Genomic DNA, 23,546 nt, shown 5'->3' on the forward strand with positions numbered 1-23,546 from the left:
ATAGAGAAGTCGTTGTATGAAACGGCGTCGTATTGAAGAAGGTGGAATCGTCATCCACTATTTCGTCGCCTCCTTACTTTTCGTCTTCGTTAGAGAAACCACGCAGAGGAACCCACCGTCGCCTTCTCCCTCACGATCCCATCTCCGGCCGCCTCAATATCTCTAACTCTTCATTTCTCTTCACAGCTCGATCGGATTCCTCTGCTATGGCTCTCAATCTCCGCCAAAAGCAGACTGGTAAGTCCTTTTCTTCTTCCTTAAGTCTCAGTTCCCGCCAATCAACCATACATATTAAGTATTCGATTACGCCGGATTCCATTTCTCCGATCTTCTTTGAGCTAATTCTGTCTTTGATTGATTGCAGAAAGCATTATTCGTATGTTGAATCTGAACCAGCCTGTTACCGCTACGGGTACGGCCAACGAGGAGGTTTACAAGATCCTGATCTACGACAGGTTCTGTCAAAACATTCTTTCTCCTTTGATTCATGTCAAGGACCTACGCAAACATGGCGTTACTCTTTACTTCCTTATTGACAAGGACCGTAAGCCTGTACACGATGTCCCCGCTGTTTACTTTGTTCAAGCAACCAAGCATAATATCGATCGGATCGTTGCTGATGCTTCGCGTTCTTTGTATGATAGCTTCTTCCTCAACTTCTCTTCCTCTGTTCCCCGGCCGCTGCTTGAGGATCTCGCGTCTGAAACGTTGAAATCGGATTCGATTCAGCGAATTGCGAAGGTGCATGATCAGTATTTGGAATTTGTTACTCTTGAAGATAATTTGTTTTCGTTAGGTCAGAGGTCTAGTTATGTGCAATTGAATGATCCCTCGGCAGGGGATCGTGAGATTGAAGAGATTGTGGAGAAGATTGTTGGTGGGTTGTTCTGTGTTTTGGCTACGCTTGCTGTAGTGCCGATCATTAGGTGCCCACGAGGGGGGCCTGCTGAGATGGTTGCCATGGCGTTGGATCAAAGGTTAAGGGATCACTTGTTATCGAAGAACAACTTGTTCTCTGAAGGTGGGGGGTTTATGAGCTCCTTTCAGCGCCCGATTCTGTGTTTATTTGATCGTAATTTTGAGTTGTCTGTTGGAATTCAACATGATTTTAGATACCAACCTTTGGTGCACGACATTCTTGGGCTGAAATTGAATGGGTTGAGTGTTAAGAGTGAAAAGGGTGGAATGAATTATGAGTTGAATAGTTCGGATCCATTTTGGTCGGCTAATGGATTCTTGGAATTCCCAGAAGTTGCAGTCGAGATTGAGACACAGCTGAACAAATACAAGAGGGATGTTGATGAGGTCAATAGGAAGACTGGTGGAGCTGCTGAGGCTGAGTTTGATGGAGCAGATATGATAGGTAACACTAAGCATTTGATGAAGGCGGTTAACTCATTGCCTGAGTTGACCGAGCGGAAGCAAATCATCGACAAGCACACGAATATTGCTACTGTTTTGCTTGGTGAGATTAAGGAAAGATCCCTTGATTCGTATGCGAAGAAGGTGAACGAGATAATGTCTAGAGGTGGCATTGATCGGAATGAGCTTTTGGACTTGCTAAGAGGTAAAGGCACTAAGATGGACAAGCTTCGGTTTGCTGTCGTGTATCTAATCTCTTCTGAAAACATTAATCAATCGGAAGTTGAAGCCATGGAAGAGGTCCTAAAGGAGTTGGAAATTAACACTAGTGCATTTCAATATGTAAAGAAGATGAAATCATTGAACGTCTCATTTGCATCTGCAAATTCCACTGGCAAGGGAAACATCGTCAATTGGGCTGAAAAGCTATACGGACAATCAATTAGTGCTGTGACTGCTGGTGTAAAAAATCTATTATCTAGTGATAGGCAACTTGCATTAACAAGGACTGTGGAGGCTTTGATGGAGGGAAAACCAAATCCTGAAACTGATTCGTATCTCGTTCTCGATCCTCGTGCTCAAAGGTCAAGTGCTGGAACAAGCAGCAGCCATTTAAAAGGACCTTTCAAGGAAGCGATCGTATTTATGATTGGCGGGGGTAATTACATAGAGTATGCAAGTCTGCAGGAACTTTCCCTGCGTCAGCATCCTCCCAAACATGTTGTATATGGTACAACAGAAATTCTAACTGGAGAGGAGTTTGTAGAGCAGCTTATGCTGTTGGGGCAGAAGATGGGGTTGGGCAGTGCTTCTGTATCCTCAAGTAATTAGTTCATACCCTTAGTGTAGAATTCTAAATCAGTAGTTTGGAGTTAGTTTTTGATTGAATGAAATATCAGTGGTGGAGTTCTAATCTGTCAGTCAATATAGAACGCTACGGTTACTATTGATCTATACTTGACCCTCGAGCAGCCTGCGTGATCCCAAGTTGGTCACCGCTGAGCCTCTTGGAAATTCTTCTTTCTGTTATTAGATAGGGTAGGTTCAGTCGATTCGAAGCAAAAGTAGAGGTTCGATGAGCAAGACCCGTCTAACAAAACCAATTTTGCTGTCTGCAGCTTGAAGGAATGAACTTACTGAGTACGTCAACTCGACATTTTGTTACGTATTACACACATATATGGAGCCTTCCTTGCTTAGTAGTTCCATTTATATTAACATTTATGCTTCACGCGTTATTTTGTTTAGGACAAGTAAAGAACAGAAAGTACATTATATTTATATACATGGCTTATTGAATCCCATACCATCTTATTTGCTACTAGCATTCTTGATCATACACAAATAGTACTCTTGACTCCCTAGCAATGATGGAAGCGACCCATTTGAGGACAAAAACCAAATGAGAGCATGAGAAATTTGATATCATAAACTACAACTCTTAGTATGTTCCAACTTGGAAATTACTGTGCAGGAACCACCATGGACCATTTTTTGAAAGCAATCTGCATAACAAAACAACCGCATGGAAGTTATAAATGTTTGTAGAGAAGAATCACATGAAAATTAGGGATCAATGGTCTATCATCTATCTGAATTCCAGAGCTTAACATTGACTATCCCTTTCAGTATCATGATAAAATGCATCCAAGGATAGAATTAGAATGCAAGCACTTCTGCATAATTTTCCCATCTAACTACTTGGTTATGAGCTAAAAACTATTGGTAGCTTCACATTTCGAACTTCAATCTTGCATATTGATGACCTATCATCATAAGATTTGCTCATTCTATGTGATGAACTTTTGGTTGTCAGGTCCTTCAAGAATGAAAACAAGTACAGGATCTATTTCTATAGGCTATAAAGTTGTTTCCTTGAGTTCAAGAGCGAGATTGTACCTGGCAAAACCAGCTACAGTGCGCAAGCCCATAAAGAGTGTCAAGCCTAGCCATGTCCTATAGAGACCAAAACTGGAAGGAGCATAAAGCATAACGCATGAAGAGACTGTTCCAACCACCACCTAATATAACCAACAAGTTTGTCTTCACTTTGGAGAAAAGGATACTTCATTTTAGTGATCTTTTACTATGAAGGAAAATGTTTACCGTTGACCAAGCTGCATACGGGAAGTCCGAAACACCATAATGCAAACCATCAAAGAGAGTTGCTAGAGGAATCAAAGGTTGAGCGCCACTTACAAACTGTACAAGATTCGATGGAAGCATTCTGTGAGCCACATATATGAAAAGGTTCAACCTAGTAAGGACGAGTTCTGTTCAAAACGAAACTGCATAACTTACCAGCACTCCCTTTCTAAGAATTTCCAACACTTGAGGATCCTTGGTGAACAAAGGGGCCAAAGAATGAAAAGATGCTCCAAGGACTGCACATAATATGATACCTGCGAGCAAGCCTACCTGAACCAAATCCATATAAACTTGTTCATTTGTTGAAACGTCAAGTTTCAAAAGACTTCCAGTGGGAATGTAGTGACACAAATACACAAATAAAATGAAATTGTACCTTTATGGCTAAGCTTGTAACTTTCTTTGCAGTCTTATAATCTCTTTTTGATGCAGCACTCGCAACTATAACCTATCAGTGTACGCAATTTCAATGTCAAGGAGAAAAACAGATAAAGCCATGGTGAGAACATCCTCAATTTCGGACTTCATTATTTCAAAAAAATGTTTACCTGACTAGAAGTAGCAAGAGCTTCAGTAAGAGTAGTTACTGCTAACCATACTTGCATACATATTTGATGTGCAGCCATAGGTACTGCACCTTGACGAGTGACCATTGACATCGCTACTGTCATGGTCGTTAGAATGGAAAGAGTCCTTCCAAAGAGAAAACTACCTAATGGCAGGTACACATCTAATCAAACTATGGAAATCAATGGCTATTGAGTCTATTGGTTTATAGATTTGTTCCAAAACAAATTTCTCTAAAATGTTGATAGCAATTGTGTTTGACATCATTTTTTCTTCTTCTGTGGTAAGATAACATTAAGTTCACTGTTTAAATATTATGATTTAGATGAAAGAATATAAGGCAAGCTTAGAAAAAGAAAGTCAAGCTAAAGAAGAGGAGCTCTTGTTAAATAAATTTAAGACTCTACGAAAGTCCAAAAATCACTCGAGCCTAGTTCCTATTATTTCCCTCCTATAAACCCTAGAAGATTGCACATACACCCCCATTTGTGTAACAGCCCAAGCCCATTGCTAGCAAATATTATTTGCTTTGGTCTGTTACGTATCGCCGTCAGCCTCACAGTTTTAAAATGTATCTGCTAGGAAGAGGTTTCCACACCCTTATAAGGAATGTTTCGTTCTCCTCTCCAACCGATGTGAGATCTCATAATACACCTTCCCTTGGGACCCAACAGCCTTATTGGCACATCTTTCGGTGCATGGCTCTGATACCATTTGTAATAATAGTCCAAGCCCACTACTAGTAAATATTGTCCTCTTTGGGCTTTTCCCTTCCATGCTTCCTCTCATGATTTTAAAACACTTCCACTAGGGAGAGGTTTTTATACCCTTATAAGGAATGTTTCGTTCACCTCTTCAACCAATGTAGAATCTCACAATCCACCCTTCTTGGGGGGCCAACGTCCTCGCTGGCACACTACCCGATGTCCAACTTTGATACCATTCGTAACAGCCCGAGCCCACCGCTAGCAGATACTGTCCACTTTGTCCCGTTACGTACCATCGTCAGCCTCACGATTTTAAAACGTATCTATTAGTGAGAGGTTTCCACACCCTTTGTTCCCCTCTCCAACCGATGTAGGATCTCACACTCCCAATTTCCATGAAAACCTCCCCTTCTCTCGAAAGGACAGGTGGAGGAGAGCTCTTTAAGCGTCTCCTTGTGTCTATTCTTTGCAAAGAAACGAAGTCCAATTTTGGTCAATGCATGGTAAGAAAAGCTCAATGGAGAGATCACTCCCAACAACGTATTTTTGTTCATATCAAACTTTCTCCAAAGTATGAAGTAGAAGAAGAAAACAGTTCTGAAATTACCAGATTTCATATATTCACCAAATTGCAGTGCACCAAACTTTGGCGATAGCAGTACAACCCTTTTGTTTAAAAACCATATCATTAGAAAAGCAATAACATATCTGAAACATGAACACAACTCATTAGAATTTGGAGGCCATAAGAGAACACATAAGAAGATCAGTTGGAAAGTTAACGTACTGAGACACTACAATGGAAATTGCTGCTCCAGTTGCGCCCAATTGAAAATAGTAAATCAATAGTGGAAAAAGACAGACAGCCAAAAAGTTGCCAATTCCTGCCAATTAATACAAATTCATGCCCGAAAACGAATAAGAATCTAAAAAATGAGGTTAAATTACGAGTTTAATACTAAACTTTATAAAGCATTTTCAAGTCCTACTTAAACTCTAATGGATATCTGTTACCGTTCGAGGACTTATTGGATACGAACATAAGAGCTTCAAGACTAAACCGGGAAGTAACCACAAAAAAGGAATTACTAAAACACAAACTTTGGCATTAGTATAAGTCTAAGTGTGATAGATAGATGCATGCCTAGACATAGAACAAGAGTTTTGGTATCCTTAAACCCTCTAAAAACTCCTTGAAGAGTCAAATAAAGAGCAACAGCAGGAGCACCAAGGGCTCTAAGTGTGAGAAATTTTTGGGCTTGAATGCGCAAAGATGACCCCTGTTAAGACAAGATAAATTAGTCAGTAAATTTTTAAGTTCATGTCAAATAAGTCAATTAAGTTCTCGAGCCTTCAACTTTGTGTTTAATAGATTTGTCTTCTATCCGACACTTTTAAAATTCACAAATCAAGCTTAGAGGCTCGAGGACTTACTAACACAGGACTAGTTCAGTACTTTTAGGAGTTCATGAATCTACTTGACACGAACAAAAAGGTTCATAACTCAACTTGTATCTAACCTAAAACTCTCGAGAGAAAATAGAGGAAACCGAACAAATGCTTACACAAGGAATACTCATGGCATTCAGAAGAATTCCTGATCCAAAGTAAAGGATTAAAGCCTCAAAAACTCCAACTCCAAGTGCCAGTACAAGAGCTGTAGAAACTGAAGGTAAGTGCTTTCTCTGCACAGAATCTGCTTCCATGAAAAGTGGATTTGAGAATGGTATGAAAGTTATGAAAGAAAAAAAAGTAGAAACAAAAGCATTGGAAGAGAACCTAAAGAAGGATGTTGGAAGCCATGCTTTGAAATGTCCTCAGCAACAAAGGAAGTAGCTACACTTAGTAGAGGGACATTAAAAAGCTTTGATAAGTAGTTAAATATGTTTATGGAAACACCAGCTGAAGCCAACTCCAAGGCACCTGCACAAATGTTCAAAAAACGGGCATATATGAACAACGATTATCTTAAATCAACTCAACTTTTTCGTGTTTAAAATGATAGTTTATCGAACATTAATGTACTTCATGTTGCATAGGAACAACGTAAGAGCTCCAACGATTCTATTCTAAGCCTTCATCTAGCATATGAAAAGTGGCACTTGATGACAACAAGCTGTTTGCATCGTTGGATTTCCATGAGGAGAATTTGAGATTCTATAGCTTACATACTCCCCTTTTAGGAAGAGACCCGAACAAGGAAGCCTAACGAATATTAGATGCAAAGTCCCACACCTCATTAAGATCATATTGGCACACTCTCAAAAGTAAACTCCATTGTAGATGAGAGGTGTTTAGCATAACGAATCGAAACTAGGGATGGATCAAGGTAGTTTACCAGCCAAGCAGATAGGCGAAGGGCCAAAAGATAGAGCATATGCCCAACTTATCAATTTATCATGTAAACTAATGGTCACATAGCCAACATCAACATACATGAAGTCAATGGATAAGACATCATATTACCGTTTTAGCGGTCGGTAGTTCAACTCTATCAACCCTTCACTGAACAGTCATCGAGGTAAATGAATAAAAAAAAAAAAAAAAATAGAGGAAAGGGGGAAAGAAGAAGGCATGCCTAATTTTCCAACAGAAGCAGTCTCCAAAAGCTGTCCAGCCAAGAGCATAGCTTGTCCAGCCATTGCAGGTAGACACAGAACTACAAGTTCATATTTAACATCATCCCCAGATTGTTCATCATTATTTCCATTTTTTCCCCAAACCCTGCATTGCAAACATCACAAATTAGGCCTTATAATTGAAAATAATTGTTTTCTTTTTTTTTCTTTTCCTTTTTTGGTAAGAGAAGCTTCTGAGATACGATCGATCAATCGTTTATATTTTATTTATCAACCCTTTCTATTAGCGGTCGTTTAATTGAGTTTCACACATGCAAACTCACACATTATTTAGAAAGATCAAACCTACCGTTAATAGATTTAAAAAAAAGGTTAAAGGTTTAATTACGACACTGATTACAACGATTACAACGATTATGACGGGAAACGGGAAGTAACCAATCCTATCCTAATCATTTAGATCATTACTATAAGTGAATGTTGGAATTTGAAAAAGAAAAAGTGAAGGTGAAAGTGAAGAGGGTTGAAATTTGGAGATAACTCCCATAAGTTGCATGGATTGAGATACGTCCAAGTAAGTGTTATGAGTGAGTCATAAATGTTCCACAAATGATACAAAATGTTCATCACAACCAAAGCGTCTCAATACACTTAATTGCATGCAAGAACGGTCCCCATTTTTACCCTTTTTTTCTTTTTTTCTTTTTTCTTTTTTTTTAAATAATCTTATCTTATCCGTTTTCTGTTTTTTTTTTTTTTTTTTTTTTTTTTTTTTTTTTAATTCTTGTTCCATATTTATTTAAATATTTTGATTTAATTTTTTTTGTTAAATTAATAAAAATACTTTTAAAAGTTTTAATAAGTGGGACAAAAATTAAAAAAAAATCTTTGAACTTCCAAAATTTTTTTTTTTTTTTTTTTTTTTTTTTTTGAAACTTCAAAATCATTTTTTAAAACTTCTTTAAGAACTTCAAAAACAAAAAATACCTTTATCGTTAATGAAATTGTTAGTATCACATTTAAAAAATAATCATAATTTTTAAAAAAAAAAATTTATAAGATGTAAATAGATTAGTTTCGGTGTTTGTGCTGGTGTTGAGGTTAAAGGATATTAATGCTATTTTAAACTCGTTAATTTTTTAAAATTTAAAAGTATTTTTAACAATAATATAAAAATATCAAATCCATGGTCAAAATAAATTGCTTACCGTTTTCGGGTAAAATAGTCTTTTGATTTAATCATAGTTTAACCTTAAACTTATACCAAAATATATATATATATATATATATATATATATATTAATGAAAATGTTGATGTCAACCTGGATTAAAAAAATTAAAGAAATTTAAAAAATATTGTAAATATTTTTAAAAAAATATATTTAAATTAAAAATTAAGAATTTAAATTCTTACACGGTGGCGCTGTTCCTCTCGCGGGAACTACCTTCTTCTTCTTCTTCGTAGAGACTGTCGCTGAACCGATTACTAATGGCATTCCGCCGGCCGGCGAATAGAGGACCAATAAGATCCTTGTGAACTCCGGCAGACAACTTTCCGGTTCCGTTAAGTTTTTCCGAAATCGTACGACGAAATCGGGAACCGAAATCGACAGCATGTCTCGGGCCTAGAGCTGAAGAACAATCCAACATTCTCCTGCGATTTAGGGCTATTCGAGGAACTGTGAGCTCGGTGAAATGACAAGAAGCAGCCATTGATGATGTCGATTAATGATCGGTGGTTGAATGGAGAGGGAAATGGAATGGGAAATTTGAATGAGCGAGGAGAAGGCGAGAGCTCAGTGAGAGCATGCAATGGTGAAAGGAGTTGCTTGGTGCCACAAAGCCCCCCTTGACTTTTATAGGGTTCTGGAGGGAGGGGCTATGTGGCAGCAAGTTCAATGAAACAGTAGAACTACAAAATTTGCTAACCTTCACTGAAAATTGTTGGCAATTCCTAGTCTCCTCCATGATTTTGTTCCCTTTAATGGAAAAACGGACGGTCCTTTTCATGTTACTGACAACTATGGAATACTTTTTAATCAATAGTGTTGTATAATCGAAGTTGAAGTTGAGGTCGACACTTGAGATCGATGGTGTCACCCATGTGAACCTTTGAGACCGCCCTCCAAGAAACGGTTCCCACAGGTTAACTAAATGGATGAGAAGGTTAAGTCGGTCAAAGATCCATTTGAGAAACAGTTCGACTGAGCAACAATCCTACTTTGTAACCATTTATCATACGTAACATGCTATGAGTACTACAACAAGATTGTACGATTTCTAAACCACCCTATAAGAATGACACTCACACATTACTCTCTATCTATATTACTGTAACGACCCAGATCCACCGCTAGAAGATATTGTCCTTTTTGAGCTTTCCCTTTCGAGCTTCCCTTCACAGCTTTAAAACTCGTCTGCTGGGGAAAAGTTTCCACACCTGGGGGAAGGTTTCCACACTCTTATAAATGGTGGCTTGTTCTCCTCCCCAACCACTGTGGGACATCACAATCCACCCCCCTTCGGGGCCCAGCGTCTTCGCTAGCACTCTTTCTTCCTTTGGGGCCAGCGTCCTTATTGATACACCGCCTCGTGTCTACCCCCTCTCGGGGAACAGCAAGAAGGCTGGTACATCATCCGGTGTCTGGCTCTATACCATTTGTAACGACCAAGATCCACCTCTAGCAGGCTGATACATCATCCGGTGTCTGGCTTTGATACCATTTGTAACGACCAAGATCCACCGCTAGCAGATATTGTCCTCTTTGGACTTTCCCTTTCGCGCTTCCCCTCAAGGCTTTAAAACGCGTCTGCTAGGGGAAGGTTTCCACACCCTTATAAATGGTGGTTTGTTCTCCTCCCCAACCAATGTGGGACATCACAATTACTAACTCGATGACTAACTTGTGCATCATAGTGTACGTGGGTTTGGCACTAGATCATCGTTCAACAACATGAATGGAGTTAAATTTGGTTTAATTACAAGTTTAACCTCTAAATATTCGTATTGGAGATGAAAAGTTGTATCTGTTCTTTATTGAAAGGACTTATTTCATTGATGGAAAAAATTGTGGGAACTACAACTTATAAGGCTATAGAATTAGAAAAGAGTCTAAATTGATGAACATTAAGAACTCTAAAATTATAAGAAGAGAGCTATGGGGATGTTTGAACCTTGGTGTTCTGGAGATCACTGTGCAGGAACCACCATGGACCGTTCTTGGAAAGTAATCTGCATAATCCAACAATAAATGGAAGTTATAAGCTATGCAGAGAATCATTGGAGAAGCAGATTCCCATCCGAAAAGTACCCACTAGATAAAGAAACATACTTTCGAGCTAAATATGAAGGTAAATTAGTCGTAGTTCTTAATCATTTCGTGGCACCGGACGTGGCTGAACCATCTACAATGGGTTTCTAATAGCCGTTCAAAAACTACCCACCAGACAAAGAAACATACTTTCCAGCTATATATGAAGGTAAATTAGTCGTAGTTCTCAATGGCACCGGGCGTGACTGAACCATCTACAATGGGTTCCTAATAGCCATCCAAAAACTACCCACCAGACAAAGAAACATACTTCCCAGCTAAATATGAAGGTAAATTAGTCGTAATTCTCAGTCATTTCATGGCACCGGGCGTGGCTGAACCATCTACAATGGGTTTCTAATAGCCATTCAAAAACTACCCACCAGACAAAGAAACATACTTTCGAGCTAAATATGAAGGTAAATTAGTCGTAGTTCTCAATCATTTCGTGGCACCGGGCATGGCTAAACCATCTACGATGGGTTTCTAATAGTGTGCCGAAGATGCCAAACAAGGAGTTTTCAATAAGGAAATTAAGAAACATCATTCAAAAGGCATCACTTCTCTAACAATCTTCAGGCAAGTTCTTCATTATCTTAAATCATTCATAATATTATAACACGTTTCGCCCGAGTCCTTTACGGGCTATGTCGCTCTAAAAATCATTCAGTTGAGAGAATGAAAGCAAAAGTGTGAGATTCTACCTGAAAAAACCAGCAGCAGCACGTAGGCCCATAAAGAGGGACAAGCCCAACCAGAGCCCACGAAGACCCAAAACAGAAGAAGCATACACCAAAACGGAAGAAGAGATAGCCCCGACCACCATCTACAGTTCATTAACAATATCAATCAAGATCATATCTGCTAGAGAATGAATTTTCAGTCATGATTTCAATTAAAGAAACTGCTTACCATTGAGTACGCAGCATATGAGAAGTCTGAGACACCATAATGCAGACCATCAAAGACAAATGCCAGAGAATTCAAAGGTTGAGTGGCACTAACAAACTGTAGAAGTTTCATGAAACCAAAAAGTAGGAGGGTTCACAATTTATCACAGAAACACTTGAGAAATTAATAATAATTTCACTTAGCTTACCAAGACTCCAGTTCTAACAATTCCTAAAACGTCCGAATCCTTGGTGAACAAGGTAGCAAGCGAACCGAAGAATAGCCCAAGAATTGCAAATAATATGGTACCTGCGAGCAATCCTATCTGTACGGTATAGACAAATTCATATGAAGCTCGACGTATATTTCACGGGTTATATATAGCTCAAAAACTTCTCATCGTACTAATTAAGAGTGAAGACAGGAAAGTGTAGAAATTCAAATCTGCACATAAAAATTCTACCTTCAAGGATAGGCTTGTCACTTCCTTTGCAGTCTTGTAATCACCTTTCGATACGGAGCTAGCAATCATGGCCTACCAAGATAGATAATTCGAAGATCAGAGAGAAAACAAATAAAGACGTCATCGTTAGAAACCTCAAGGTCTTACATCACGATTAGGAGATAGGACGAAACCATAAATAAATTGGAACTTCACTACTTCAGTAACCAATTTTGTACTGTAGCTTTGTACTTAAGATAGAATTTCAGAAGGTTTTAACCTTGCATTTCATTCTCAGCTCAAAAGAATGCTTGCTTAGTATTGCATGCTCTTAACAATACAATGGATTTTCTAATAAAATAAAATATTTTTATGGAATAATGGTTAGCACAAAATACTTGATAAGGGTACAAATAATGAAGGACAAGACAAACAAATGTACTTGTTTTATATCCGTGAGTGTTTGTGAGTGTTTGTGAGTGTTTGTGCCAATTTGCACACACCTCGACTATTCTCACAGGACTGACTAATCCTACTACAACATTTGGTTGCCAATGTAACTCGTAGGATATTAAATCCTTAATCGCTGTCACCATGGTATGCCCTTTATTATTTACATGGCCCTTGACCACAAGGGCAACCCATGATAGTTAAATAGATGTTCTTAGTATTAGGATTTCTTATAAAGAGAATGAGCTAAAACGGAAAAAGAAAAAGTATGTACCTGACTTGAAGCACTAAGTGCATCAGTTAGAAGAGATACTGCTAACCATACTTGCATACATATTTGGTGTGCAGCCACAGCCACCGCACCTTGACGTGCAGCCATGGATGTACCCAACGTCATAGTAGTTAAAACAGAAAGAGTTCTTCCAAGAAGAAAACCACCTAATAGCAGACTCCAAATCATTAGATTATTAAAAGTGAGAGGTCTTGATCATATAACATAGCCAGGAAAACCATAGATATAGCATAAAGTTTGATTGATCATTTTCCTTAAATGCAGCATTGATCTAATTGCATAGGTTCCAGCTTTCTTTGATTTTGATTAATGTGATATGTACGAATATTTTGAAGTTTACGAGACGTGAATAATTCTAGAATATACAGAAAATTCAAATGATTCCTCCAACATGCATATAAGATATAACCAAAGTTTAATCAGTGGCTTTTAAGTCTATGGTTTCAGAGTTTGGCTTAATACCAATGACTATAAAGTGACGACTATTGATATTGTCGACGGAAATCTCGTGTTCGATAGCTTTTTTTTTAATCCTTCTCAAAGTTTGCAACAGACCTCTCTTCTAAACAGTATGCTGTTATTAGTGAAGATGAGCAAACTGAAGCCATTGCTGGCCATTGCTTTGTGACTAAACCATAATGAAAAGATTACTCCCAGGAACATAACACTAGTAATATATGAAGTAAAAGAAGATGAGAATTCTGAGATTACCAGATTTCATGTATACACCAAATTGCAATGCACCGAACCTCGGCGGCAATAGTACAGCTCGTTTATTGAGAAACCATAACATCAAAAAGGCGATAACATATCTGAAACATAAACTGGATAAGTTTGGAAGCTATGATAAAGAATACAGGAAGAAGAGTTATTAGAAGGGAACATACTGAGACACAACGGTAGAAATTGCTGCTCCAGTTGCACCCAATTGAAAATAATAAATTAACAAGGGAAAAAGACAGACAGCTAGCAAATTTCCAATTCCTGTGAATCAAGAACAAATATTTAAGCAGGAAGATGAAGGACAAAGAAAGAACATAATAGAGAAAATGCTTAGAAATAAATTCCACCATTAACATAATTCTAGGTTTCATGACTAGATGCGTGCCTAGACAAAGAACAGGAGTTTTGGTATCCTTGAAACCCCGAAAAACTCCTTGAAGGGTCAAATAAAGAACGACAGCAGGAGCACCAAGGGCACGAAGTGTAAGAAATTGTTGGGATGGAATGCGCAAGGACGACTCCTGTTAACAAAATAAACCAACATATTCATAAGATCATAGAGATAAAGAATCTTAATAAATTTACTCTATCTAATCGGCTCCAACAATATGTCTATAACATAAGTGAGATAGCATATGGAAACGTTAACGTAAATGTAAATCAGCAGATCAAAGCATGACATAAACTGGCTTCCAATTTCACTTACTGAAGAAATGCCCATGATGTTAAGAAACACTCCAGATCCAAAATACAACGCTAAAGCCTCAATAAGTCCAATCCCGACTGCCAACAATAGTGCAGTAGAAACTGAAGATAGCTGCTTTCTCTCAGATAACCGCGCAACTAGTTTCTCATCAGTACAGCCTTCTAAGGAATCTACTTGCATGAAAAATTCAAAATATAAGTTTGAAAGCAACTAGTTTTTCCATCAGTACAGCCTTTTAAGACAAAAATTTGTACAATCCAAAGGCCAAAAGAAGAACCTGATGAAGGATCTTCAATTGCATTCTTTGAAATATCCTCAGCAACAAAAGAAGTAGCTACACTCAGTAGAGGTATATTAAAAACCTTTGATATATAGTTAAATATGTTTATAGAAATGCCTGCTGAAGCCAACTCCAAGGCACCTGCACATATGTTGAAAATGGACAAGTATGAAAACACTAGAAAATACTGAAATACAGAAATAGCATTTACTCACTTCAGCTGCTGACAGGAAGAAGTGCGGGAAAAAGATTAATACGACTTACACCCAATAAACAGGGACCGTCCCAACTGATTACAGAAGGATGTTAGCATCCAAGGATTCCCATTAAATTCATAGTCTAACAGCTTAATTGATGCAAAAGAAGACATCAGAAAGTCATCCGAAAACACACATGAACATGAATCAAGGTTTTCAAATAAAGGATCTCTACAGAAAATAAATTTAAATAACTTAGCCACTTCAAACTAAGGTTGTCCATACAAATGTACAACTCCACAACCCAAAAATATGCAGTCCACTTCAAGCTAAGTTTGGGTCACAGTTATTCACAGTATTGAAATCAAAGAAAAAATCAAACCAAATGAAACACAGAAAATAAATGAACAAAATAAGCAGACTAACTTGAGCACAATTTGACTGATATATATATATATATATATCTACTGAAAAGAATCAATTAGGACAGGGTAATGGTGAAAGAAAAGAATCAGGGAGTTGTTCTATAACATGGAAACTAAAAATAAAGAATATTGGCCATTTGAAGATACATGCCTAATCTTCCAATATAAGCAGTCTCCATAAGCTGTGCAAACGGTTCAATAGCTTGTCCAGCAATTGCAGGCGCACATAGAGCTAAAAGCTCACGCTTAACATCCAGAGGCTGTTGCTGATATTGGGAAGGTTCTTTCCACTGCCTGCTTGGAAGTAAGAAAAATCAACCATTTAAACAACCTGTCAAATTTCATAAGATACTTTCTAAAGCAACCGAAAAAGGAATGCTAAAGAACAATCTATGATAATTCAGCTAAGATGGAGGTATCTTGAATTCTTACACTGCACCATTCTGATCCCTTGAACTGGCATCATCTTCTTCTACATACAAACTTTCCTCCACTCCGGAGGAATCCACCCCATAATCTGAGCTCAACTGATTCCTAGCCACGATAAAACCGGCATTTCTCCGGTGTACAACAGGTGAAGTAAACAGATAATTGTGTCGAAAACTCGCGGATAAATGCCAATTTCCAACTCCATTTCGATTCCGTAAAACCTTCCTACTAATTTGAGAAGTAACTCGAACATCCCTACACTTCAATTTTAAAAATGACAACGTCTTGTCAGGAATTACTTGCTGTTTCCCTACTATTCTAGCCAAACCACTCGAAACTATCCCGTCACTGACTTGACAAGCCATTTCCAATTTAAGGTCTGCAAATTCGCGCGTAAATGGTAAACGTAAGCAATAAGAAAACGCTAGAACGTAGAATTTATGAACAAACAAAAAGAGATCAAAAATAATAATAATAATAACTCTTGATGTTCATCCCATTTTCATAATCTACCCCACAACGAACCTAATAAAATCCATAGGCAAATAGAATTCGAAGCAAGAAAAACAGAGCAAGAACTGCAAAACATAAAACAAAAACAAAAAAAAAAAGCAAACCCACAACATGAAAACAGGATCAATGAAGATTAAGACAAGTACCCAACAGAAATGAGAAGGAAATGATTCAGAAACAAGAATTAACAAAGCATGAATATCCAGAAAGCCAACAGATCAAATATATGGTGTTGGGAGTACAGAAACACTTGCCTTGCCGATAGCCCAAATCGAGTTTAGGGTTTCAGGAGGAGAATTCCAAGGAAGATGACGAAAACGAACACTGAATTTCAATCTGGAAGGAAAGCGCGAAGGCACAGAGGAATAAGAAAAATCGTGTCAAATGGGAAGAGAAGAAGTGAAAGGAAAGCTCCAAAGTCTCTCGAACGTATTAAAAAAATATTCGCACCGAACGGAGCCATCAAGATTAAAGTTCCTTTTTTTTTTATAGTCCGAAAATTCCCTTAAAAAAAAAAATATATATATATATATATATATTTTTTTTTTTTTTTTTTGTTACGATATTATATAAAAAAATTATATTATTAATAAAATTTTGTTAAATTATAATTTAATTTTGAAACGTCTAAAATTTAAAAATATTTAATTATTTTTTATAATATTAAGACAACCAAATATTTTATTTTACATTTAATAAATTGGAAAGGTTTATGAAAAGTGAGATATAACAAAAATTTTATTAAATATGAAATTTTAAAAAAATTTATTAAATATGAAATTTAAAGTTTAGAAATTTATTAGATATTTTAAATTTTAGGAAACATGTTAAAGTTTTTAAAATGTAAGATTTTTAGTTTTTAAGTGGATGGTCCGTTGAATATTTTTGAAGGAAGCGATATTCATTTGTAAAATTATTGGTTGAAAACGAAATGAAATTTTCATATGACAGATTCTACGAGATCCAAGAAGCCTTTACAATCATACTATAAAACAACCCTCGAGATCGTATAAGTTGAGCCAATGAGTTTCAAGTTAGCTCGAGGCAACCTTGAGGTCGTAGAGTTAGCTGATGGTTCAAACTTTATGAGGCCCTAACCTCAAGAACATCCCAACCTAGCCAACTTCTGTCGAACATGTGGTTGCATCTAGAACAGAAGTTGCCACTGCATTTGCTACTCTTACTCTTGCCAAGGGTCTGTATGACTCAACCATCTCGACCATCTCGACCATCGCCAAGTTCAAGTACATCTATGAGCGGAACAAGGTCTATTAGACCTATGCTCAAGAGGGGGATAAGACCATCAAGAGGATCTTTCTTTTGATTTCTCTAAAAAAATCTCGTACCATCGAAGAAAACTGTCCTTATTCATGTACTCATGAACACTCCCTTCCCTAACCAATGGAAACTTTGCTAAAACTCGAGAGATTACACAAAACTAGTAAACTCAAGCTACAAAACAACACAACCCCAAAAGAGAACTTGAAAGATCGTCTAACGTGCATAAAGGAACTTTGATCGAAATCGAGCAGCCAAGCCTGGAACAATCTCAGTGCACAATACAATACATTCATCAACACATTACAGATCAAAATCAAATTCACAGTCAACTATGGATTCTAATCCAGTTCATCCTCACGATTTCTCGCCATGAACAGCTTTATTTCAACTCGATTTATTAACGCTTAACGAGAAAAAAAGGAAACTAAAAGATGGCTATTCAATGATAAATACAGAACACCAAGAATCTACCTACATTGTTATGATTATCTCTCTATGCCAACATACAAGAAGGAAATTGTACTTCTTACTGAATGAGAAGGGAACCAAAGCTCAGCAGATGCATAAAGACGACGAGACCGACCAACTTCAGACCTTGTGAACCCGTCCTTGAAGCGCTGTTTGGATTATCTGCTCATACATGATAGGAAACAGTCAGATTCTGGATGATGATTATAGTGAAGGAGAGGTGTTTAAACAAAGAATTGTGGGGCGAGTTATCGGTTATCATATGAGCAGCCTAAAATATGTGTTTAGGGGGTGATGTGTAACAGCTCAAGCCCACCGCTAGCAGATATTGTTCGCTTTGGCCCAGTATATATCGTTGTCAGCCTCACGATTTTAAAACGTGTTGCTAGGGAGAGGTTTCCACACCCTTATATAATGAATGTTTCGTTCTCCTCTCAACCAATGTGGGATCTCACAATCCACTCCCCTTAGGGGCCCAACGAACGTGTCACTGCCACACCATCCGGTAACTGGCTCTGATACCATTTGTAACAGTCCAAGCTCACCGCAAGCAAATATTGTTCGCTTTGACCCATTACGTATCGCCGTCAGCCTCACGGTTTTAAAATGCATCTACTAGGGAGAGGTTTCCATACCCTTATAATGAATGTTTCGTTCTACTCTCCAACGAACGTGGGATCAAAAGTGCTTCTTAGCCCAGACTAAAAGCACTCTACTAGTGTTTTCTCACAAAAACACTTAACAATGCTTCTAAGCTTTTTAAAAAACAAACCACATGTAGTGTTCTTTTGACATTTTTAATAGTGCTTTCATGTTGCTCTCAGACAATGATTTCGAGTAGTGAGCATTTTCTATCCATAATAAAAGTAGTAAAAGTAGGTTAAAATATCGTTTTGGTCCTTGTAATTTTAAACGACTTAAGTTTGCAGCTCACCTTGAGGTCCACCTTCAGGTCCAGGGCAAGTGTTCAGAGTGGAAATATTTGTGAAGATGGTTTGTTTAGAGAAACCAGCATAGGCACATGTAGTGGTGCTGCAACCAGAAGCTGTTGAGTTACCAAGGAGCAAATTGCTACCTTCACATGGCATGGCTGGGCATGTCGACCAATTTGATGATTTCTGTGAGGGTGGCTTCAGCTGTGATGGCTTACAGTCAAGACTGACAAAAAAGAAAACCAGAAAAACGCATTCAGGATTGTTCGGAGGAAGTCTCACATTGGCTAATTTGGAGGAAAATCGTCATGAGTTTATAAATAAGGAATACATCTCTGCCACGAGAGCTTATGCTTAAAGTGGATAATATCATACTAATGTGGAGGGTCGTGGTTCCACAAAACGTAAGCTCACTAACTCGAGCTACCTTCAACTTAGAGCAAACAAGTTCTCAATAAATAAAATATTCGGTATTGGTACCACTTACATCATGTTTTTTGCAGCATCACACTCGCACAATACGCAGTTGTTCGCTGTGTAATCGTACGTGCCATTGGGGAGGAGGAATGGGAAGTCTAAAGAGTCTTGCCTGATCACAGATGAACAAGCTGCAGATAGAATTCAGAACAGTTATATTTCATGATAATGACATTTGTTGAACAAAAATAAAGGAGCTTCAGGAATGATAACGATGAATTGACGAACGAAGCATATCTTTGTTGAACGGCTAGTCAGCTCGTAAGCATCTTTCAATCTCCGTCGTTTAGACAATACAGTCTAGGATTAGATCGACGGAGTGAAAGTTAATAATAGTGTTTGTGTTATGAACGTGAACATTGAAGAGATGTTTGTGAGTGATTTATACTGAAAATCACTAATTTCGTTCGTTCTAAAATCACTCTCAAACATGTCCAGAAAAAAATATTACCACTTAGAAAAGACGACGTAGTGAGAACGGTGAAAGTTTAAAGAATAAGTTACTCATGGAAATCTTTGTAGTGTAACGACGAATCAAATCCAAATCTCTTCGTAAAGGTCATTATTCCTCTCATGAGTTCGACATAACTACGCAACGAACTAGCATGCTAAATGATCCAACCCGAACATGGAACAACAAAATGTAAAAACGTCCTCTATCATAGAATGGCGATCTCTCTAACGACATTCCTAGAAATATGATCAAAGTCAACAAACACATCCTTATAGTTTCAATGAGTTCATCACTATGGCCCCAACAAGAAGAGCGCACCACCCTTACAAATGCTCTATTTTTAATGATGTCTTTGTTGCTTGGATGAATAAGATATAGTAAATTAAACAACACAATTTCCAAATCCCTCCACCACTAAAAAAGATTCAAATCCATCCACCACTCCACTCTGTCTGTGATCAGTTGACTTCAAATTGTTTTTACCATCTTTGGGTTTTTTTTAGTTGACTTTGTTCATCTCTCTCTCTCTCTTTCTCTCTCTCTACTAACACAAAATACCAAAACTACCCTTCACCCACTTCTAATGGAGGACTTTCTCCCCTCCAAGAGCCAACCCAAAGACATCAGCAATATGAGGAAGCCACTCTCTCTCTCTCTCTACTAACACTAATACCAAAACTACCCTTCACCCATTTCTAATGGAGGACTTTCTCCCCTACAAGAGCCAACCCAGGGGGTGAAGACATCAGCAATATGAGGAAGCCACTCCTCTCTCTCTACTAACACTAATACCAAAACTACCCTTCACCCTGTTAAACGTAGAATAGATCATATCGGTATATAGTGAGATAATCTAGTGATTTACTGGTTTGTAACCAAATCTATAATTTCATAGTTTGTTACCAAATCTATGATTTAGAATGTAATCTTCATTATACACATCTATAAATACATGAGGTCGTGACCCATACAAGACACGGTGCCATTCAACCTAACAACACAATTCTAATGGAGGATTTCTCCCTCCAAAAGCCAACCCAAGGCTCTCAAAACATCAGCAATATGAGGAAGCCTCTCTCTCTCTCTATTAACACACTAATACCAAAACTACCCTTCACCCAATTCTAATCGAGGATCCCGCCTCCAAGAGCCAACCCAAGGGTGTGAAAGCATCAGCAATATCAGGAAGCCACTCTCTCTCTCTCTCTCTCTACTAACACTAATACCAAAACTACCCTTCACCCATTTCTAATGGAGGACTTTCTCACCTCCAAGAGTCAACCCAAGGGTGTGAAAACATCAGCAATGTCAGGAAGCCACTCTCTCTCCATTTTTTCATATAAAAAAATCTCAAAACCTATCAGTGTGACATCAAGGTGTTTGCTAATATAAAACTACCAAACAGCGTATTGTCTCAGACGTCAATATAATTTAGTACTCAAAAGTCAAGTCCAGTCATTTTCCCAAACGGAACAGGAGAACAACCAAATCCTTAATATCAGGATCAAACCATACAACCTTAAATCATTAAGGAATCTACAGACCACATATTAATAAAACAAAAATGTCTATAGGTTGACCAATGCACACACTTCGCAAAATAACAGCTTTGTTTGCTCAATCTATAAAGATTAGGCCAAACTCTTACCTTATATATATATATATATATATATATATATATATATATGTATGTATGTATGTATGTATGTATATATGTATGTATATGTATGTATGTATGTATATGTATATATATATATATATATTCCTTTTTTTTTTTCTTTTTTTTCTTTTTTTTTTAATTCTCAACATTTTGAGATTTGTAAAAAATCTCAAAGGTAAAATGAGTAAATTAGAAATAAATTTAAATCTTAATAGCTTTAATATAATTTATATTTATTAACAAATAACGACATTTTTTTAACTAAAAAAAACTTTTATTATTTCAATCTTATTTCTAAGCACCTTAAATATATATATATATATATATATATATATATATATATATATATATATATATTATTCTCAACATTTTAACATGTTTAAAAAATCTCAAAAGGTAAAAAGAGTAAATTAGAAAATAAATTTAAATCTATTTTAAAAAATATATATATATAATTTATATTTATTAACAAATAACAACTTTTATTGAACCAAAAAAGCAACTTTTATTATTTCCATTTCATTTATAGAAGCATTTTAGAATTTTACAAAACAAAAATTAGGGTTTCAAAAAAAAAACTTTTTTAAATAGACATTAAAAAAAAGTTATGGAAAATTACTTAAAATAGAGTTTTATTTATTTATTTATTTATTTATTATTAATATTTAAGAATACGAGAAAAGACAAGAAGCAAAAGGACTAAAAAGTAAAATCAGTTTCTCTCTCTCTATCTCTCCCTCTCTCTCTCTCTTCATTCAAATGGAAAAATCTTTCAGTTTAAACCCTAAATCATACTTAGAACTAACGATTATGGATTATCAATTGAAACCATCAGAAAACAAAAGCCAAATGGATGAAGAACTCAGCCAATTAAGCCCTAAATTTTTTCAGAGTGATGAGAAATCATGTAATCAGTTTCAGTTTCCACCTAAAATGGACGAGAAATTCAGAAATAAAATGAGGAAGATGAAATGAACCTTTGAGAGGAATATCAAGAACTTGAGAAGCTTTAAGATCTCTCGGATCTGCAATTCCATTCAGCTTCAAGATCGTCGCCTCCGATACATTAAATCTTGTGGCAATCGCCGATACGGAGCTTCCAGATTCCACCAAATGTCCGTAATGGACGACTTTGTTCCCCTCCACATCGTCGCAGCTACACGGCAGAGGAATCCATAGCTCTTGCCCTACCTCAATTTTATTCGGATCAGGAATTCCATTTGCGGCCGCGATTTGCAGGGAAGTTACGAGTCTCGCGAAAGTGATTTCCGCGATTCTGTCGAGTGTATTTCCGCTCTGGACTTTGTAAATCGGACGCTTATCGGAGAGACCAGTACCATTTTCACACTTGCAGTTGAACGGAATCTTGATCTTTTGAGACGCCGGTAAGGAAAAGCTTGACGAGGTGTTCATCGGAAAGTTGTTAGCCCCAAGGAAGGAGAGGAGATGCTTGACATCGAAGAGCTTCATCACGTCTCCAACGGTGGTTGCGTTTGGCGGAATGTAGTCGATTAGAGAGTCGCATTTTGAGGTCGAGCTGCAGTTGAACCGCGGCGGTGGCTGAGCAACGCATACAGCGACGATGGCGGAGAAAACGATGACTCTGAAAAACATAGTTCCAGCTCCGGAAGCCATTAGCGTCTTCTCGTCCTCGTAGTTGCAAGGTTCTGGTAGGATATTAATGGCGGATTGAAGCTGGGAGAAACGCGGTTTTCGAGTGGGAAAAGTCGAAGCAGACAACGAGGGAAATAGGTACTGGTCAAGCTTCAACGTGGGTAAAGGGCATAGAACTTAGAGAGAGAAAATTAAATGGGGAATGGAGAGAGAAGCAGAAGCCGCCATTGAAGAGACTGAATGAAGCTTTTTATTGATGCTGTGAGCAATTACGGAGAAATTGCATTACGACGAAAATTCTTTTCAAATTTCAAATAATGTCTTTTCAGGAAAATAATAATAATATTAATAATAATAAACAAAAGTATATCGACTTTCTATGAATAAATTTTTGGGGACAAATATTAATAAAGTGGATAAACACAAGTTTAGTCGCTTTTAACTTCATTTAATAATCATTTAATTTTTTAATTTTTTAATTTATAATTTTTTTTATTGTTTCTCTACCCTAAATTTTATCAAAAATTTAAATTCTTAATTATATTCTAAAAAAAGAACCTCCTGAATTTTTTTTTTTTTTTTTTTAAGAATATTTAAAATAATAATTACTAAATTATAGTTAAATTAATAAATAATAA

The 23,546-nt window shown here is 37.1% G+C and overlaps 4 protein-coding genes across 5 annotated transcripts; 1 reads left to right on the forward strand and 3 right to left on the reverse strand.

The window, feature by feature from the left end:
* The first annotated feature begins 34 nt into the window (after nt 1-34).
* On the forward strand, nt 35-3,898 carry LOC111792424 (SEC1 family transport protein SLY1-like). Of its 2 annotated transcripts, XR_002814794.2 has the most exons (3): nt 35-237; nt 365-2,502; nt 3,179-3,898. XR_002814794.2 is itself a non-coding variant. In XM_023673881.2 (2 exons), exons 1-2 carry the CDS (start codon nt 207-209, stop codon nt 2,191-2,193), a joined length of 1,860 nt encoding a protein of 619 aa, XP_023529649.1. In that variant the 5' UTR covers nt 35-206; the 3' UTR covers nt 2,194-2,666. The 2 variants fall into 2 exon arrangements, 1 of the variants encoding a protein (XP_023529649.1); XM_023673881.2 differs by lacking the exon at nt 3,179-3,898 and having other exon boundaries at nt 365-2,666.
* On the reverse strand, nt 2,804-10,274 carry LOC111792430 (protein DETOXIFICATION 45, chloroplastic). Its single transcript, XM_023673890.2, has 13 exons — nt 8,778-10,274; nt 7,363-7,508; nt 6,564-6,707; nt 6,350-6,480; nt 5,929-6,064; nt 5,572-5,668; nt 5,392-5,492; nt 4,059-4,222; nt 3,887-3,958; nt 3,664-3,780; nt 3,469-3,564; nt 3,262-3,383; nt 2,804-2,867 (listed from the first exon to the last, which is right to left on the reverse strand). Exons 1-13 carry the CDS (start codon nt 9,074-9,076, stop codon nt 2,804-2,806), a joined length of 1,689 nt encoding a protein of 562 aa, XP_023529658.1. The 5' UTR covers nt 9,077-10,274.
* Nucleotides 10,275-10,370: 96 nt separating this feature from the next.
* LOC111792425 (MATE efflux family protein) lies at nt 10,371-16,480 on the reverse strand. Its single transcript, XM_023673882.2, has 14 exons — nt 16,277-16,480; nt 15,513-15,888; nt 15,232-15,374; nt 14,456-14,599; nt 14,179-14,348; nt 13,858-13,993; nt 13,637-13,733; nt 13,461-13,561; nt 12,732-12,895; nt 12,029-12,100; nt 11,774-11,890; nt 11,587-11,682; nt 11,379-11,500; nt 10,371-10,595 (listed from the first exon to the last, which is right to left on the reverse strand). Exons 2-14 carry the CDS (start codon nt 15,872-15,874, stop codon nt 10,520-10,522), a joined length of 1,800 nt encoding a protein of 599 aa, XP_023529650.2. The 5' UTR covers nt 15,875-15,888; nt 16,277-16,480; the 3' UTR covers nt 10,371-10,519.
* A 1,079-nt stretch (nt 16,481-17,559) lies between these two features.
* LYM2 (lysm domain GPI-anchored protein 2 precursor) lies at nt 17,560-23,182 on the reverse strand. Its single transcript, XM_023673971.2, has 4 exons — nt 22,272-23,182; nt 19,191-19,311; nt 18,706-18,929; nt 17,560-17,933 (listed from the first exon to the last, which is right to left on the reverse strand). Exons 1-4 carry the CDS (start codon nt 22,927-22,929, stop codon nt 17,830-17,832), a joined length of 1,107 nt encoding a protein of 368 aa, XP_023529739.2. The 5' UTR covers nt 22,930-23,182; the 3' UTR covers nt 17,560-17,829.
* Between the last annotated feature and the right edge of the window lie 364 nt (nt 23,183-23,546).

The sequence above is a fragment of the Cucurbita pepo genome, chromosome 4, assembly GCF_057944985.1.
Source record: "Cucurbita pepo subsp. pepo isolate OVF chromosome 4, ASM5794498v1, whole genome shotgun sequence".
NCBI classification, from domain to species: Eukaryota; Viridiplantae; Streptophyta; class Magnoliopsida; order Cucurbitales; family Cucurbitaceae; genus Cucurbita; species Cucurbita pepo.

Excerpts from the sequence above, each read along its gene's own strand:
- LOC111792425 (XM_023673882.2), bottom strand. The coding sequence starts at position 15,874 with ATGGCTTGTCAAGTCAGTGACGGGATAGTTTCGAGTGGTTTGGCTAGA. Across the intron at positions 12,896-13,460 it reads TGGTGTATACATGAAATCTG|GTGGTTTTCTTCTTGGAAGA; the intron begins GTAATCTCAGAA and ends GTCTGCTATTAG. Across the intron at positions 11,683-11,773 it reads TTGTTAGAACTGGAGTCTTG|TTTGTTAGTGCCACTCAACC; the intron begins GTAAGCTAAGTG and ends AAACTTCTACAG.
- LYM2 (XM_023673971.2), bottom strand. The coding sequence starts at position 22,929 with ATGGCTTCCGGAGCTGGAACTATGTTTTTCAGAGTCATCGTTTTCTCC. Across the intron at positions 19,312-22,271 it reads TCTTGATATTCCTCTCAAAG|CTTGTTCATCTGTGATCAGG; the intron begins GTTCATTTCATC and ends TTCTATCTGCAG. Across the intron at positions 17,934-18,705 it reads ACCTGAAGGTGGACCTCAAG|ATAATCCAAACAGCGCTTCA; the intron begins GTGAGCTGCAAA and ends ATGTATGAGCAG.
- LOC111792424 (XM_023673881.2), top strand. The coding sequence starts at position 207 with ATGGCTCTCAATCTCCGCCAAAAGCAGACTG. Across the intron at positions 238-364 it reads TCTCCGCCAAAAGCAGACTG|AAAGCATTATTCGTATGTTG; the intron begins GTAAGTCCTTTT and ends GATTGATTGCAG.
- LOC111792430 (XM_023673890.2), bottom strand. The coding sequence starts at position 9,076 with ATGGCTGCTTCTTGTCATTTCACCGAGCTCACAGTTCCTCGAATAGCC. Across the intron at positions 7,509-8,777 it reads GAGAGGAACAGCGCCACCGT|GGTTTGGGGAAAAAATGGAA; the intron begins GTAAGAATTTAA and ends TTTGCAATGCAG. Across the intron at positions 6,481-6,563 it reads CTTCCAACATCCTTCTTTAG|ATTCTGTGCAGAGAAAGCAC; the intron begins GTTCTCTTCCAA and ends TCATGGAAGCAG.